The sequence below is a fragment of the Pollicipes pollicipes genome, unplaced genomic scaffold, assembly GCF_011947565.3.
Source record: "Pollicipes pollicipes isolate AB1234 unplaced genomic scaffold, Ppol_2.1 Scaffold_3087;HRSCAF=3621_pilon_pilon_pilon, whole genome shotgun sequence".
In the NCBI taxonomy this organism is placed as follows: Eukaryota; Metazoa; Arthropoda; class Thecostraca; order Pollicipedomorpha; family Pollicipedidae; genus Pollicipes; species Pollicipes pollicipes.
In genome coordinates this window covers 1,252,848-1,269,888 of record NW_023596225.1, presented here as the reverse complement: position 1 = coordinate 1,269,888, position 17,041 = coordinate 1,252,848, and the positions used below count along the sequence as shown (strand labels likewise).

Sequence of the window (17,041 nt, the reverse complement as noted above, 5' to 3'; positions counted from 1 at the left end):
TATATCTCCATTCTCCTGTTTTTTTCCGAGGAATAAGGCTAATACTACTGTCTTATGCGGGTCGAGAAGCACTGCCTTGTAAAGCCTTTCAAAACCATTTGCTACCGTTTAAAGCTGAGATCGTAGAGCACATTTCACCCGTGCAAATTTGAGGCTGACCCTCTAAACAGCTTAGCAATTACAGTATGCGAACAACAGAGATTGCAACACCGTGTTACCTTTTGTGGTGTTCTAAATGCTAATTCGTCCTAGCATTAAACTAAAGATTGTACAGTTGAGACCTTTGGCCCGGACCGTCTGTCATGCGCATAAATCGATTTCACAAAACATACGAATTGCTAGTTTGTACGTGGTGGTATGTGTCGCCCTCTATGACTGCTCGGCGTTGACTGCGGGACCGACGCCCGGCAGCCCACGGAGGTTGGAACGCCAGGCGCCAGTGTTCTTACGCGCTCCTCAAAATACTGCGAACGCGCATGATCAAACTATTTTACATCATTTTCAACTCGCCAATTCTGAAGAGAGGACGACCATCTCTGGTGAACCTTGGCTGGCCACACCAATGCAAGTTTTTGGCTCCGTTTCGATCTGGGCTGGTTTTCAAGCCACGGTGCACCGGTTAGTATCCTTGCAAAACTCCGAAAAAATCCGGCAATACCCCTGACTTATCTGATGGCGTTTTTGTATGTCATATTAGAAGTATGTATTATATATCATTTAATACTTTCTATTAGATTATTTGATGTAGTATATCATTTGTTTTATATTTGATCGTATGAGACGGCATCAAAAATGTATAAGAGATTGCAATGGGGTCATATGAACCATTGCAAACGAACAGGTGGTTTACTCGATGTGGTTATTTAATACCCGATTCCTTCAATTTGTTGTCTCCAAAATGCAAACAGAATTGCATGCCTAGTGAGGTCTCGCCATAGTCCTTAAATTTTTGATAAGGTTTGACATTAAGCTTGTGATTCGTGGAAAGAATCGACATCACAACTAGCATTTGCGCCCCCCCCCCCTCCCCCACTTTTAGGGATATTTCTTCGCTTATGCCGTTCTTTAGCACTCCGCCGGGCCACTGTCGCTGCGTGGCGCCAGCCGATGCCTTATAGTAGGCTTTTTAGCGATTCGAAGGTTTCTTCGCAAATCAAGAATATTTGTGCCATCTCTCTGTCCATGTTGTCTGGGTCCATTTCAGACGGGTCAGTAGTCGAAAACGTTTTTTCGTGGGTCAGACACAATTTTGTGCATAAAATATGCGTGTTTCCTTCTGGTTTTAATAGTCTTTATGTACGTTATAAACACGGACATAAACATCATTGCTATATGTTTTCAAACAGAACGCTGAAATCTCAAATTAGAAAAAGAAATCAATTACAGGAGTCACACTCCTTTTGACTTATGGTTGCGAAATCAGCTAATTGGTTGTATTTCGCCTGCTGAATGGCCGAATTGAAGATATGATGTGATATGGGACTTATATTAAGTAAGGATGGGAGCTAGGGCCAGAGTTCGGTTTACACTAATTACAATTGCTATTATGTATGCAGGCACCGCTTGATTATATGTGATCGTCATGTGAGATTATTGCGGTCGGATCGCATCAGTTGGAGGCCGAAATGAAAGCGGACGACAGTCTTGTGTAGACGATGAACATTTTTTTTTTTTCAACAGAGCAAATCTTCAAATGACGTGTGAAGTCGTGAGTTGAGATCAGTTTCAGCACGTTCAAGTGTCTGACGACGAGCGTCCGTCTCAGAGGTTTTGGCCTCAGATATCGGGCACCATTACCCACTGCCTGATAACATCCCATCATGACGCCGTTGCCATGGATGCGGCATACTTCTATTACACGCTTTGGGAGCGAGGTGCCAGTGCTGATGAGACAATGATTGGGGCTGTTGTCGTCACTGCCTGTCATTGACGCGGCTGGCCATCCGACGTCTGACGGCTTCAGGTGCTCCAAACAGGTGGGCACCTGAGGGCGCCTGAGGACACCTGAGGGCGCCTGCCGATGCGGCTTGCCGTAACGGGGCGAAGACACGACTGACAAGGACGGTGGTCCGCATAATGATGCCGTCTGCAATGGACACGCTATTTGCAAGTCACTTCGCATTGTCTGCTTGCGCAAGTTATGATGCCAGCATTTATGCAGTTCGATTTCTTGCAGCAAACAGTTTTTCCTCTCTTCGTCATCGACGAGGACTGTCGCATAATGTATGCTCACTCATTGGCTGCCTTCACACAACTGTCGGTGGGATGAGCATGGCTTTAAGTCTGTGCGGAGTATTCTGAATGTTCTGTTGCCTTAGGTCCCATGACTACGCCTATACGCGTCTCATGAGCTGAATTCCGGGAGCTGCAGAAAAAAGCATTCACCAGCCTGTTAATGGAAAAGCGGAAGTCTGGCATAACCACATTACGTCTGGCTTTTCCTTTTGGCTAGAATGAAGTCCATGGGTGGTCTTGTGAAGCGAAACGCGCTCCACGGGTTGATCTTGACTAGCTTGTCAGCTGCTTAAGGTTGCATGTCCTCTGTCGCCATGGTATGGCGACAGAGCGGGACCCAAGGCGCCGATCTGTGGGGGGAGGGGCGGGGGTGGGTGAGGGGGCCACCGGAGACCGGGCAGCTGCGCACTGAACTTCGGCACAACTTCAACTGCCCCTTTGTACTGTTCATACGGAGCATCACGGAGTTCACGAGGAGCATTGCCTCGCGCGTTGTCACGCGTGAGGAACCAGTCGCTGAGGCCTGAGCTTATGTGCTGATGTGTACCCAATGCGCTACCTGCGCAGAATCGGAGAGTGAACTTCGCTATCCGCTTCGGAGTCCAACGATTGTGTTGGTGGTGTGACTTCTGATTTCGGTGTACCAACGTCTGGGAGTGCATAGCTCGTCCCATCTGGCGGCCATACAAATCGATCCAGGGAGCGTCTGTGAAAACTTCCATCACATGCACACGGAGGATGATGACGCACCCTGGAAGCAATCCGTTCATTCCTCTCTGTGAAGCTTTCACTATCTCCATCATCGCCGAGGAAACAATTTGAGTACCATGACCACTGTAATGATTTGGCTATTTAATGAACTGATGCTACCTGAAACATCAGAAACGCAGATACCGGATCTTCGCGTGCGGATGATAAGCACTATCCATCTGGTCACATGTTTTATTTCATTTCAGCCGCCACTTAAGCGTTGCATGGATATATGATAGCTCTCAGGGTATGTAGATTCTCTTCATGACCCCAGAAGGCTTGTCACGACTGGGATTCCGGCTTCTGGACGCTTCGCAATGGCTGCCAAGCTGTGAACGATGCTAACGCAAAACCTTTGAAACAATCAGCTATCGGTGTCTATGATGGTAGAAAGTACAATTTGCTGCAGATTATAACCGTATTATCAATGCTTGGAAATAGACCAAGGAGCATGGATGCACATTTTGAAATAGAGCAATAAGCATATCTTACTCATTTGCTTGAGATGAGGGGTGGGAGAAGCGGATGTTATAGGTATTTCATGAGGTTATTTTCGGATTACCAGCGCCACGCATCTCTCGAAGGATTATTGTTTGTGGCCTCATCACAAAATGCCGAGATGCAGATTGAGCTCAAACACAATTGTTTCCGGCAGTCTCAGTTGCGGTGCATGCTGGGCGGTTTCAAGATCTCATCGCGTCCTGCGATGCCCATCTCTGCACACCAATTGCGATCCGCAGCCACCCGTGCTTAAACCGTTCCTCGCTTCTTGCTGCTTCCCACCGTTTTGTCCAGTGACTGTCCGCTGTGCCATTTCACTGTGATATCTGATCTCAGCTGGCCTTGGCTTAGGTCTGTTGTTGTTTTCTTTTGTGCTCTTTTTCTGAATTCCATTGTGCTGATAGTGCCCACACCACATTCGGTCCCTGCAATCGCCGGTCACCAGCGGTGCTGCACGGTTGAGGACACAATGCAGGGCCGAACTTCCCGCATCGAGCCCGTTCAGCGTCGCGGCGCGTCACGCAACACGACACCGCCGGGATCACGACACCGCCGGCTGGCAGAGCGAGGCTCGTCCACAGCCGACACTGCCGGCTGGCAGAGCGAGGCTCGTCCGCAGCCGGACCGAGCGCCGCCACCCGCTCTCGCGCCGGGCAGGCCGGCGCTCGACCCGTCCAGGTTGCCACCTGGCCCTGGTGTCATCCCGCACACAATGCGGCGTCGCCACGCGCAGACGCGCGCCTGACCCCGTATTCGGGCCGAGGTGAGCCAGCGCCGCCCCCGCTCTCGCTCCCTCCTCCGGGGCACCGGTCCCGGCGGCAATGACCCCGCCGGCGGCACCTGTCCGCGCGTGCGCCGTGCTGCCGGCGGCCGCCCGGTTTTTGGGCGGCGCACAGACACGTCCGGAGCGCGGGTCTCGCCGCTGGCGGCCGGCGGAAGCCCGAGAGGGTGCGTGCGCTCAGGCCCAGTGGATGGGCCACCGGTCTTGCGTGCAGGGGCAGTCGGCCTGCAAGCGTTGCCTGATATTACCGTGCGACGGCGATGGGAGGGTGTCTGGATGCAGCCTATCAGAATTCAGACATTGAATGCTAGCTGGGCGGAGAAGGCTGTTTGCCCTTCGTTAGTTCGGCACCTGATGTCTATCCAAATCTGTCTTCGTCCAAGTAGGTGCTCATGAAGGTTGCGAGTCAGCTGATACCATAAAGAATGGTGGTTCACGGCTCGGGTCGAGATGTATCGTGCGCGTATAGACAATTTGAGTACAAACTGCCCATTGTCTTTTCATACGGTTTGCTGCTACGTGTCATGTACCTATTGCACTTGCTCGGCCGTGAAGTGGGCGTACCGTGAATAGCAATGACTTGTGAAAACCGTAGTTTAGGCCATGGGTCGGCACCCATGCCTGCGGTTTCCAGTCGTTAGTTTTACTAGAGCGTGATCCCCAACTCGTAAACGCACTCTCCGGCCTTCGTAAAATCCGTAAGCTTAAATGCTCAATTTCGCTACACAAATTCACAATATTACCCTCAGAACTGTGAAACGGTTCGATGAGTTCCCCTTACGTCATGTCCTTTTTGATAAACGTACGTCCAAGAGCGTCACACTGCATGGAGCTGCGCACGTGTACCGCGCCGGTCTGCTCACTCTCCCCCCCCCCTCCCCCCCCTCCTCCCGTGGTGTGTGCCTTACCAGGGTGACACCGTCGATAAACCGACAGACCTCGGCCCTCTGTTGTGACCATGAAGACCCGGCTGTTAGACATCAGATTGGACTGTTTTCAGCCGCGCGCCGGCTGAGGCGACGGGTCGGAAAGATCATCAGATGACCATTACAGATGCTGACTTGCCCATCCTGATCCCAGCCAATTTATCTCGGGCGGAAAATACGAATATTGCCATGTTGGGCCGTGCTATGGCCTTGACCTTGTGCTCCTCGTGGGCATCTGCCAGAATTCCCCGGTCTGACCCGTAGCGTGACCCGGACATGCCGAACATGCCGTCCAGTCGACACCATGGGATGTCCAACACCGCAGTATATGCTCTTAGGGTGGTGACAATAGCAGTTACTGTGAGCTCAAGCGTTTTTGACTTCTCAATTTCGTCAGCTTACTGTTTCCTTGGAGAAGACTGCGGTGCCATGAAGCCGCGTTGAGGCTCCAATGGGCACAGAACAAGATCAAAACAAAACAGAACAACTGAAAACGGCGCATCATCGGAATTGGTGAATACAAGTTACACATTTGGATTTCCCGGACAGCGCTGGGCCATGCGGGTAAAACTGTCGTTCTATGTTGGATACCCAGCGACGTGGGCACCGCAGGTCATGAGCTGGCCAGCGCGGCGGCAAAACGAGCAGCGCTGCACCGTGCACCCGCACGGTACCCCTACCGACCAGGAGCTTTTATCCTGTCATTACGGCACTTATCAAAGGAAAAGGACAGGACTACAGGACGTCACAGCAAACAGTAAGCTGAAAGCCATTAAGCCACAGCCAAACTTGTGGCGTCGAGCTCACACGACGTGATACGTGAAGAAGTGGTCTTCCGCCGAATACACATACGCACGTGACGCAGGGCTCTCTTCTGCACGGTGAAGAACGGCCTCACTGCCCTCGCTGCGATGCGCCACTTACAGTTCACCACATTATTTACCTCCGTCCACATTTACGGAAGTCTCTCAGTCATTAGAGAGGAACATTTTCCACATAGATAAGATAGGGGTGCCGGTAGTGTAATGGTTAACGCATCTGCGTTAACCACTGCGCGTCTGGGAAACCAGAAGTACGGGGTTCGATTCCCCGCGGTGCCCGCCCTTCCTGCCAGGATGAGAGGCAGGCGACGCCATATAGCCTCAGCAGCTGGGAGCGTTGTAAAGCCCCAGTGACATGAAGTGACATGTATAAGATAGGCAATGTTAAATTCACTTCTGCGATTGGTTCGATGAAGGCATGTTGCCGAAATTTCAACCGAACTATATCTCCATTCCCTGGTTTTTCTCCGAGGAATAAGGCTATTGCTACTCTCTTATCTGACCATATGCCAGTGAAGAGCAGTTACGCTATCTCGGACGAGACGTTCCAGCTCTTACCTATTCGGACATAATCGGCGATGACTCGAGTATTCTTGTGATGGCTCCGCTGTTTTCATTTTTGACTAATGTAGGGTTTTTAGCCATTTGCACACATAGGTAGTCACTCAGTTGTTGTCGGCGCCAACTGGCCTTACCTATCGGCGTGCCTTAAAATCCTAATCAAGTAACAATGAAAACGGCGCCAAAGTACTTCCCCAGCACTTTTTTTGTCGCGTCCACTGCGCCGTAGGCAGAATCGAGGCGTACAAAGTCTCCGGGCGCAAAGTACTCTCGTCTTTCCGTGACATGGCAGTTCCCACCTCCCATATGGCGTTTACGTTAAAACTTCGCAGAAATGTTGCCGCGCAAAGCATCGAACGGCTGCCACTGTGAGTGTCCCATGACCGTCTGTGTGTGTGTGTGTGTGTGTGTGTGTGTGTGTGTGTGTGTGTGTGTGTGAGTGTGCGTGTGCGTGTGCGTGTGCGTGTGCGTGTGCGTGTGCGTGTGCGTGTGCGTGTGCGTGTGCGTGTGCGTGTGCGTGTGCGTGTGCGTGTGCGTGTGCGTGTGCGTGTGCGTGTGCGTGTGCGTGTGCGTGTGCGTGTGCGTGTGCGTGTGCGTGTGCGTGTGCGTGTGCGTGTGCGTGTGCGTGTGCGTGTGCGTGTGCGTGTGCGTGTGCGTGTGCGTGTGCGTGTGCGTGTGTGTGTGTGTGTGTGTGTGTGTGTGTGTGTGTGCGTGCGTGTGCGTTTGTGTGCGTGTGTGTGTTCGCCGCTGCGCGGGCCCGACCTGTCTGCGGCCACCCTCACGCTGCCGGTGACGTCGCTCAGGTGCGCATCCGCGATGGCCACGACGACCCGGGCCTGGCCGGCCAGTCGGGCGTGGTGCGCAGCGTCTCGGTCGGCGTGTGCTCCCTCTTCCTGCCGGACGAGGACCGCGTCGTCAACATGGTGGCCGACCACCTGGAGCCCGTGCGCCCGCAGCGCGGCGACCGTGTCAAGGTCATCCTAGGTCAGTCCACCACCGCCGCGGCTCCCGCTGAGCGTCGACGGGCGCTGGAGACGTCGGTGACTGGTGTCCGGGCTTGGGAAAGGTTTGCCGTTTGACCGGCTTTGGCGCACTTTGTTCATGCTTGTGTTGCGTTTGTCAGCGTTGTCGTACTGCTTTGTGTCTTGTGTTGCGTTTGTCAGCGTTGTTGTACTGCCTTGTGTCCTGTGTTGCGTCTGTTAGCGTTGTCGTACTGCCTTGTGTCTTCTGGCTCCGGCATACGATTTTTTTCTGTTTCCGTCTTGTTCTAAGTTCTTATCGTTACCAAGGTTTTGTTTGGCTGTTGTCAGTGATAGCTCGTGTGTATGCGCACCGATGCGTTCCCTCCCCCGGTGGGCTGTCACTGGGCCATGGCCGATCGGCCCGTGGGCCATACGACGCTGCGTCCGGACTCGAGAGGTAATCAGACCGCAAGGATAGGTGTCGCCCGAAGCGTCGCCAGCCGACCAACCGACTAGGGCGTCGGGTGACATGGTCACGGCCGGGCTCCCCTTTCAAATAACCGTTGAATCATTCATGAACGATAAGTGGTGTGGGTGAACGCGCTGTGACGTGCGGAAGCCTCTCATGTTGAGCCCCTACAGACCGTCGAGCCCTGCCGTGCGTGGGTCCGCTCCCGAGCCCTGGCCATGTGCCGGGGTGGGTCGGAAGTGGGAGGAGCGGGTGTACTTCAGTCCTGGAACAGAGCGCTATAAGCGGGCACCGCCGCCGTCACCCGCCAGCCTGGCGTGCGTGTGATCAGTTACTTCGGTGGGTATGGCCGTCGGCGGTGAGTTCACACCCCGGCGGCAGTCTGCGGCGACGACCGTGTTCCGTACCGCCAACCCTTCAGGGTCAGCGCACGGCCAAGGCTGCGCCGCCGCCGCCGCCACCGCCGCCGCCGCCACCGCCAGCCGTCGTCGTCCTGCGTCGCTAGGCTGATTCGGTCTAATTGTAAAGGTGCGCAATCAGCGGTGGGTCAGCACCTGCTCGTTACGGACTGCACGGACCGTACCGGCCGCCCGGGAGCGGGCCAGCGACGGCGGCCCCGGCGCATCGTTAGGCGCGTCTCGCCGCCGGGCGCGCGGCGATGCCGGCGCGCGCGCCGCTCATCCGGGAAGTACCGCCGCCGGGCGTCGTTTCGCGTGAACCGCTTGCCCTGCGCCGCCCGCGCCGGCCGGGCCTGCAGAGTTGCGTAGTCCGCCCCGCTGGGGTGGCGCAATAGGTGCAGGGGTTGCACGGCACCTAACGAGGACACGTCTTGCGTGGGACCTGATCCGTGACCTGACCTGGCCGGCCGAGTTCATACGTACGCCCGGCGTCGCGGGCCACCAGCTGGCGTGTCGGTGCACCACCAGGCTGGCCGGAGCAGCCGTCCTGGCCACGGACGCGGCGGTGCCGCAACGATGCAGTCTCCAGCAGGAGAGTATTGCGTTTTGTCGGCGCATTAGAATAACAGATTTCCCCACTTATTGGGGCGGTTGTATACACTTGAGAACTAACGCATCACCATTTTGAGCCGTGATACCGAATGCCACATCAATGCACGTGATGTGATTTCTGTATCAGTGTTTGTTTCATCGGAAATCAAGTTTGGCACTAGTTAAGCACCCCTATATTTCCAGCCCAAGCTATGTCGGCGCTATCACAAATGTGTAACAAGTGGAACTCTTCAGCAGGAAAATCTGCAAGCATCATCATGATATATTTCGGACCGCGCAGCCGAAGCGCCCTAAAGCCGTAACTACCACTATCATGATATATTTCGGGCTGATCATTTGATATGAATTTCGTGCGCTGGCGTTCAAACGATCAGAACAGCGAACAATCAAGCGGAGGAACAAAGAACTTGCACGCGTAGAGACTGGCACACATACACGCAGCTGTCAGGCCGAAAAAACGCACATTCGGGTCATCCTCTGTTGAACCTGGCTGCGGGCCGCGTGTCGCGGCCAGCCGCCCCTTCAAACCAGTTTCGGCAAGTCTCAACCAATATCACTGGCTAACCTAGAGCATAGGAAAGTTTCTTTTTGCTTGGGGAGCACCTGGGAACGCGATTAGGTATTGACTGGTTCATTCCTTTCATTACATTCATGTTGTAGGTCGCGTGATATTGGCCGCAGGCATGGTGCGTTCTAGGGGGTAACGCAATGCCGTGTTTTTATTAGAACAGGAAGACAACCTAGGGTATCGGTGCGACGTTAGCCCCGATTGGAATATAGGTGTGACGTGTTCATTGTTTGGGAGGTCTGGCCCAAACACGGCTCGGTGGCGCGGATCACAGTCTCCGGTTAACCGGCCAGGCGGTAAAGGTGGCGCGCGCCGGCGGCGTGCAAGAAGCATAGAGGCGTGAACCCCACGCGTGCTCCGGGGTTGTGATTCGCGATGTCGGGCTAAAGAGTATGGGGCGGGCATGTGGCACATGGGTGGTCGGGGTGGCGTCTTCAATTGACTTGTTACGCAGGATGGGTCGGATTTTAGCTGGGTGCTCCTTAGTTTGCCGCACTGAGGACCCTGGGCCACCGCCGACCAGCCGGCGTTTTTCCGCCATGAGAGGGCTTTGCAACGCCGGACATGGTTATAATCGTGTTAAATGTGCCAAACTGTGTTATAATCGTTGCAGCTGCGCTGCAGCAAATTCTCACTCATGTGCATATGCCTACCGATAACTTGCTCTGAGCTTGACGCATGCACACGTTATTGCGCATGGCTGCGTAGTGGGCCATGGTGCGTAAAAGTATGTGCTACATTCGTGCAGCACTATAATGCCTCTCTCAAGAATTAACGTCATACATCAGGAAAACAGTGGCAGTGGAGTCATATCTCAAAGGCCGAACTTCCTGTAAGCTCAACGGCTTTGTTTGCACTCCTTACGCTGGCCTGGTGTGTGGCGTTAGCGCCCGCACGACGCGCTGTTGTCAGACTGCGGCGGGCGTGCGGTAACGCGGAACTCACGTGACGCCCGTGCTGTAGCTTGCCTACGCCGGGTCCGCCGACATCGTGGCTGTTTCATGATGTAGGTTGTTTCAGACAGTTTGACCAAGGCGAGGAAACTAGATAGTTCGACACTGATGAGGATCGATCTCAGGACCTCTTTAGTGCGACTCGGCGCTACTTCCACCGTAAAATATTGCGCCCGCTAGTGTGTCAAAATCGCCTCGACAAGGCTACCATGAATACTGTACCGTCTTCGCCACAGCCTCGATGGAGATCAGAAGCAGTAAAAAATGACACCCGTTCGTTATTGAATGACACCCGTTGGTTATTTAATGACGCCCGTTCGTTATTTAATGACACCGTTCGTTATTTAGCAATTTCGGATGGCGAGCATTGGTACATAACTTCGGAAGACTGAATGCACGAAAAGGGTCCAAAACTCTAAGACTGGACGTATAAGGCGTACACGGTGTCATTTTTCATCCCAATCGGGGATTTGGGCACACGGAATGCAATTGCATTGTCTGAAGACGAAAATGGAGTATTAGTTATTATATATATTAGTTATTATATATTATATATATAGTTATGATTGTATTATATTAGTATTAAAGTATTTATCAAATCACGCTGCTAGAATGCCCGGACACACCATTGCTGTGCAGTGCTACCTCATTCACATGAGTGCTTACATCATATTGGGTTACGCTTTCTGACCGTCAGAAACAACGTGCGAACAATGGGGCCTGGTTTTCAATGCTGCTGCGCACTCATGCCTCCCCGGGATCCCGTGTAGCTGCGATACAAGCGCGCCGATCGTGGTACCGCCTGCGTCGGCGGGGGCCAACCATCGGGTCGTGTCCCACCCTGGTCTGATGAGGCGGCCGGTGTCCGGCCGGCGGGCGCGCGAACGGCCCCGCGGCCGCGCCTGGACGTGCTCTGTGTGGGCATGTGCGCGAACCGACGCCGCCTGCTCCCCGGCCGCGTGCAGTGCCGAAAGCGCCGCATAAATCGCGGCAAGCGGTGCCGAGCTGAGTGGCGTCTGCCCCGGTTGGGTCGGATGGAGGCGTCCTTCGCAGTCCTCGCTGGTTGCGCCAGAGCTGGCGGCGCCTCTGCAGGGCCGGCGGCCGTTCGTCTGGCGGCTGGCGCGCGGCGGCGTCCTCGCCGCTCGGGCGGCGGGACTGCGCGGTGGTTCCCCGACGCGGCGCGTCTGCTCGCCCGTCCGTCCGTCCTTCACCGGCGCCAGGGGCCGCACGGCGGCGAGCGGTACGCCAGGTGCGGCGTCGCCGCCGGCCCTGTGCAACGCCGGGCGTCGGCCGGCTGTTGAGACATGGATGAGTCGGACGGACCTCATTGGGAAGAGGGTGGCACAACCGGAGCCGCGCGTGGACGGCATCGGTCGCGCCCCCGCGGCTCCCCCCCCCCCCGTGGCTGTGCCGGCCGACGTGCTCCTGTGACCGCCGGCGCCGCTCGTGCGCGGCCGTGTTCACCTGTTTGTATTGTTACAAACGGATACACGCTCCACATTTGTTAGACCTTGTCACGTGGAAGGCTTAGTCCTTGCAGGGTGCAGTGCGCAGCGCGTGACTGAACTCACATAATGGCACTGCGTGGGAGCGGCTCTGGGTGAGGCGACTTTGGCAGGTGGAGTAACGCGTCGCTGTTGGAGAGCCGCTGTCATGGCACTGTATGGCCCAGCCGGACTGTATACGTTTGGCGCGATTAGGCAGGGTTTCACAAGGGAACATCAGCCGGTTTGTCGGCGTGACCTGCGCCTTGCGCAGCCCGATGCGCTGGGGGGAGGGGGGGGGAGGGCTTGGCCGTGAGGCTCTGGTCAAGGTGCTGCTCCTACTGCGCGCCGTCCTTGTCACGAGGGAAGCCCCCCCCCCCCCCCCTGGCAGTATCGGTGGATTATCGCCTAAGTCACAGCCATATCCAGGTAGCCAGGGACGCCTCGGATCAGACGATAAGGGTCATACCCGCAAAAAGGGTATCTGTCTTGTTTAGCGCGTTCGGTGACTGATGTGATAGTGAAATCAGTAGGTGCAACTGTTGGCGGTTTGTGTTTATGCTAAATGGGGCGCGAAGCGAACCGTGACATCGAAACGACGCAGAACGACGCTGCAACTGTTGGTGACCGCCACAAGCACGGTCAGATGGAGCCATTGCGTCACGGCGCGCCGCCCATGCATTACCCCGGTGCAGATTCCAGCGCTTGAGGCTTTGAAAGGCACATGGTCGGCAGCGGTTTGCCGCGTAAGGGGTGCCGATCGGCAGTAGTGTGGCATGTTGGCTTCATCAGGCTCATCACCCCACTTTAAGGTAGGCTGTGGGAAAGTTACGTGCCGGCCAGTAGCCGTCTGTGAATACCAAATTTGTTCCAACGATGTGCAGTGAATTTGGGACAACCCAGTGTGAAATAACGCACGCCATCAATTACGTCTTTCTGGGTTCCAGGGCAGTATCTTATCATAAGAGTCGTGGCCCGAGTGCCTTGTGTGCACCCGCGCTTTGATTATTTATTACCATGATTTACGTTTTCAATTACTATTTATAACTTTGTTTTACTGCTGGGAGAAGTCCATGCTGCACGGCAGTTGTTGTGCTCTGCGTGGAGCTGAAGTAGTTCATCATTCAATGAAGGCCCTCCACCCATACGTGGCGAGTCATGGCTACGCTTCTGGTGACAGGTATGTCCCAATCATAACAGCGGCGCGCTAGGAGGGATGCTTGAGGCAGGGACGTGCAGGCAAGTGAATATGAATAATGCAAACGGTTCCTAGATAACAGGGCGTGCCGTATTTTTTTCTGAAGAGGAATGTGCATGCGACGGGAGTGCGTGGTAAACGGCAGAACATGTCGCCATCAACGGTCACTGTGATTGGAGCATTGTAACAGGCAATACTGAGCATTGCTGTTTTTGGGTCTGGTTTTTCTGGTTTTCTGGCCTGTTTTCATGGCACTGCATTGCACAAATCGGACCGCATGAGAACGTCCATCGGCCCAAATCTCAAAAAGTACCTGTCAGCGTTTAGTTGTGTCATGACTTCAAATGCTGTCACATTGGGTCGGCCAGTGCGGTGCGCAGCGTTGCTTCGGCTGCAGCGCGGGTGGACCTCCGTGTGGGGGCGGCCGGGCGGTGCCTGTGCCAACTGAGGCCGACGCCTGTCCGAGCCGGGCTTCGCGGCGGCAGGCGGCCGGGGCAGCGCCGCGGGGGCCGGGGCGGCGCCGCGGGGGCCGGGGCGACTCCGCGGTGGTCGCCGGCCGACCTGCCGGCCCAGTCGGCCGCGTAATGGGCCGTGCCGTGTCAAGGCGGCCGGCGGCGGCCAGCCGGCCGGCCCTGGCGACCGCCGGCGTGACGGCGGCGCCGTGACCGCAGGCCGGCCGCCGGAAGACCTGCCGCCCGCCCGGTCACGCGCCGCGGGCCCGGTGCCGTGCCGCGGACGGTGCTGCCGCGGCTCGCGGTGCTGCCGGCCCGAGGGCCGCCCTCGGGTACGTGGCCCGGCTGGTTCCGCAGTCGGAGGGGTTCAGACGCTCCCGCACCCAGGCTGGGCCGCCACGCCTCGCCTCTGGAGACAGCCGCGTCATGGGCTACCCAGCGTGGGTAATACGGCCATGACTCCCGGTTAACATACTTGCCCACGTCCCACGGCTGGTACCTCGGGCGTAGTAGGTGCTGGATTCCATGCGTCGCGGGGTCAATTCTTTCTGCCATGAGCCGCAGTAGGCCGCTGTGCTGGAGCAGTCCAGCAAGTGGTTTGAAGCCTTCGGCCTGGATTGAAAACCTGATCACGAGGCTGGGTTTGCCGCGGCCCGTGTTGGGAGGCACGTGATTACCGTAGCCATGGCGCCAGCGGCGTTCTTTTTGAGTATTATTGTATATTATGTGGGAGTATTCGACCCGTGATCGTAAGCGTGACTCGGCGTTGTGGTCTAACCTCTTCATTCTACTTTGACGGCCATTGGGATGCAGATATCGTAATACAGTGCGCTTGTTTTTTGTCTGTCCGTCGTAATACAGTCTGTCACATTCCCTGCTGAGTCGCGGACCAGGAGGAGCCGGTCTGGCATCTGCGCGCCGGCTGCTGTGGCCCAGTTTTCTGTCCGTCGTAATACGGTCTGTCACGTTCCCTGCGAGCCGCGGACCAAGAGAAGCCGGTCTGGCATCTGCGCGCCGGCTGCTGTGGCCCAGTTTTCTGTCCGTCGTAATACGGTCTGTCACGTTCCCTGCTGAGCCGCGGACCAGGAGAACCAGGTCCGGCATCTGCGCGTCGGCTGTTGTGGCCCAGTTTTCGCGACACATCATTCCCGTAGTATTTCCGCCCCACCGTCAGGCGATCTGTCGAGCCTGCCCAATCCCGGCGCGTGGCCGGGCCGCGGTCAAGGCGGCGACCCCCCCCCCCGCAGTCTCGAACCTGTTCAGCGGCGTCCTCGGCTCGTTGGAGTCTCGCGCCTGCTGAGGCTGCGTCCAACCCCATTCTCCGGAACGTGAATGGGGAACGTGGTCCTCGCTGACCGGTGTCGCAGGAAACTGACCGGCGTCAGTTGAACCACCTCTCGCGTGTCGCTGTCACCTGCAACGCCAGCCCGACGCATTTCCTGCGGCGTCATGAGACATGCTCATGCTATTTGGCACTAAGCCTTTCCTGTCCTTTCGCATATGTTTTGGTGCAGCGCGAAGCTGAACTAGCAGGCAAACTGAACTGCGCATTTCGTGCATAGACCTTTCTCGGGGCTGCTTTTCCCCGCCTAGAGGGAAAACAAGGCATTGTTTACAATAGTTGGTCGCATTGACCCAGTTCATTTTTCTAGCTCTAGAAGTTTGTCACGCACTGCGCGGCGACGCCGTCAGCCGCTCCCACATGTCAGATGGCTGCTGAGATAATTGTTTTGCAGCCATTTGTTAAAGCACGCAGAAGCAAACTGCCTCGGTGTTTTAGACTACGCCGTAAATGCAGACCGCTGTCACTGAACAGGGACCCTTTTTGAAGCAGTGTACACCTCGTTCAATTCCTGGCAGCGTGATGTCGAGCCGTGTGAACCCTGTGGACCGGCAGAGCATGTGCTGCATAGCAAACCCGGGCGGCATGGGCCTGGTATTGGGAGGACACAATGTACCGTCTTCCCAAGTGAAGCAATTTGCTTCATCCCTCCCCCCGTTTCTGGGTCTGAATATGAACATTGCATTCCGGTCATGCATGTTCCGGTACATATCGCGCAGCGATGGCACAGTCTTGAATCTTAATCGTGTGTGTTTGGTAACGAACTCCACATAAATGGCGCTTGCCCGCCTGTATGCCGCATCATCGTCCCGCCGCCTTGAAATGCGCCTTTGGACGCCTGTCGTCGCCGTCGGCCCGCTGAGCAGGGCAGTGCGCCGGCAAAGCTGTCTCGTGCACCGAGTCGCGCTGCTGACGCGGCCGGCTGTCTCTGCTGCAGGGGAGGACCGCGAGGCCAGCGGCCAGCTGCTCTCCATCGACCACCAGGAGGGTGTCGTCAAGCTGGACCAGGAGGACGTCAAGATGCTGCAGCTGCGCTACCTCTGCAAGCTGCACGTCTGAACGACTTCGGCGGTCGACACCCGATGGGGAGAGAGAGCGAGAGGGGGATGGGAAGGGGGGCGTCCGGCGCTACCGTGCGGCGCTCTGTAACCGGGGCAGTGCCGTGGCCGTCACCGCGCCGGCCACCGGCGCCAGGCTCGTGTCCTCTCTTTCGCGTGGTCGCCGTGGGAAGTTGGCGCCGGCCGACGACGCCGGGCGCACGCAGCGGCCTCTCCGGCCGTCGGTGTCGGTCGCTGCCCGACGGGCGCGCCGGTCCAGGGGCGCCGCTGCGTGTTGCAGGGGCGAGGCGATGACCGTGTTTACTTTCACTGTGTTTGCCGTGGAGGACATCGCGGACCGTTTGCCAACGCGTCCGCCGGGCTCCCACGGCGTCGGCGGAGGCGGACCGTGCCGCTCGACTCGCATCGGCCCCTGCCGTCGCTCGCCGTCCGAGCCGGCCGCCAGCGCCGCCTCTTCCTTTCGACGAACTTCGCTGGCCGACTGGCCAGTCCAATACACTGGTGACCCGGGCGTTGGTGTGTTTGGTGGGGGGGGGGGGAGGGGGGCGGGGCATACTGCCGTCCAATACACTGGCGACCCGGGCGTTGGTGTGTTTGCGGGGGGGGGGAGGGGCATACTCGGTGCGTTGCCTGCCGGCTGCCGCTTCCGGGTCGAGGAGGCCCCGTCTGACCGCTCCGGGCCGTTGGGGTCTGTCCGGCCTCCTTCCGGGCTGTGGGGGTCCATCTGACTGTTCCGGGCCGTGGGGGTCCGTCTGGCCTCCTTTCGGGCTGTGGCGGTCCGCCTGACCTCGCTCCGGGCCGAGGAGGCCCCGCCTGACGCAACGCATCTCACCGTGGCCTGAGCCGACCCCGTCTAGTAACGTAAGCGGGGTGAGTAGGGTTACCAGTCGTAATCAGCCAGCCATGCGGAATAAGTATTTGTAGGTTGTAGCGGTTAGTTTGAACATACAATGATTGGCTCACGCCTTTT

General features: G+C 56.6%; 1 protein-coding gene across 1 annotated transcript; it reads left to right on the top strand.

Moving 5' to 3' along the window:
• Positions 1 to 7,378: 7,378 nt before the first annotated feature.
• LOC119089537 (transcription elongation factor SPT5) lies at positions 7,379 to 16,576 on the top strand (the record flags this gene model as incomplete). The annotated part of the gene is given in 2 exon segments (XM_037212271.1): positions 7,379 to 7,559; positions 15,951 to 16,576. Coding segments are annotated over 2 exon segments (303 nt in total), but the record flags the coding sequence as incomplete, so codon positions are not given.
• Positions 16,577 to 17,041: the final 465 nt, after the last annotated feature.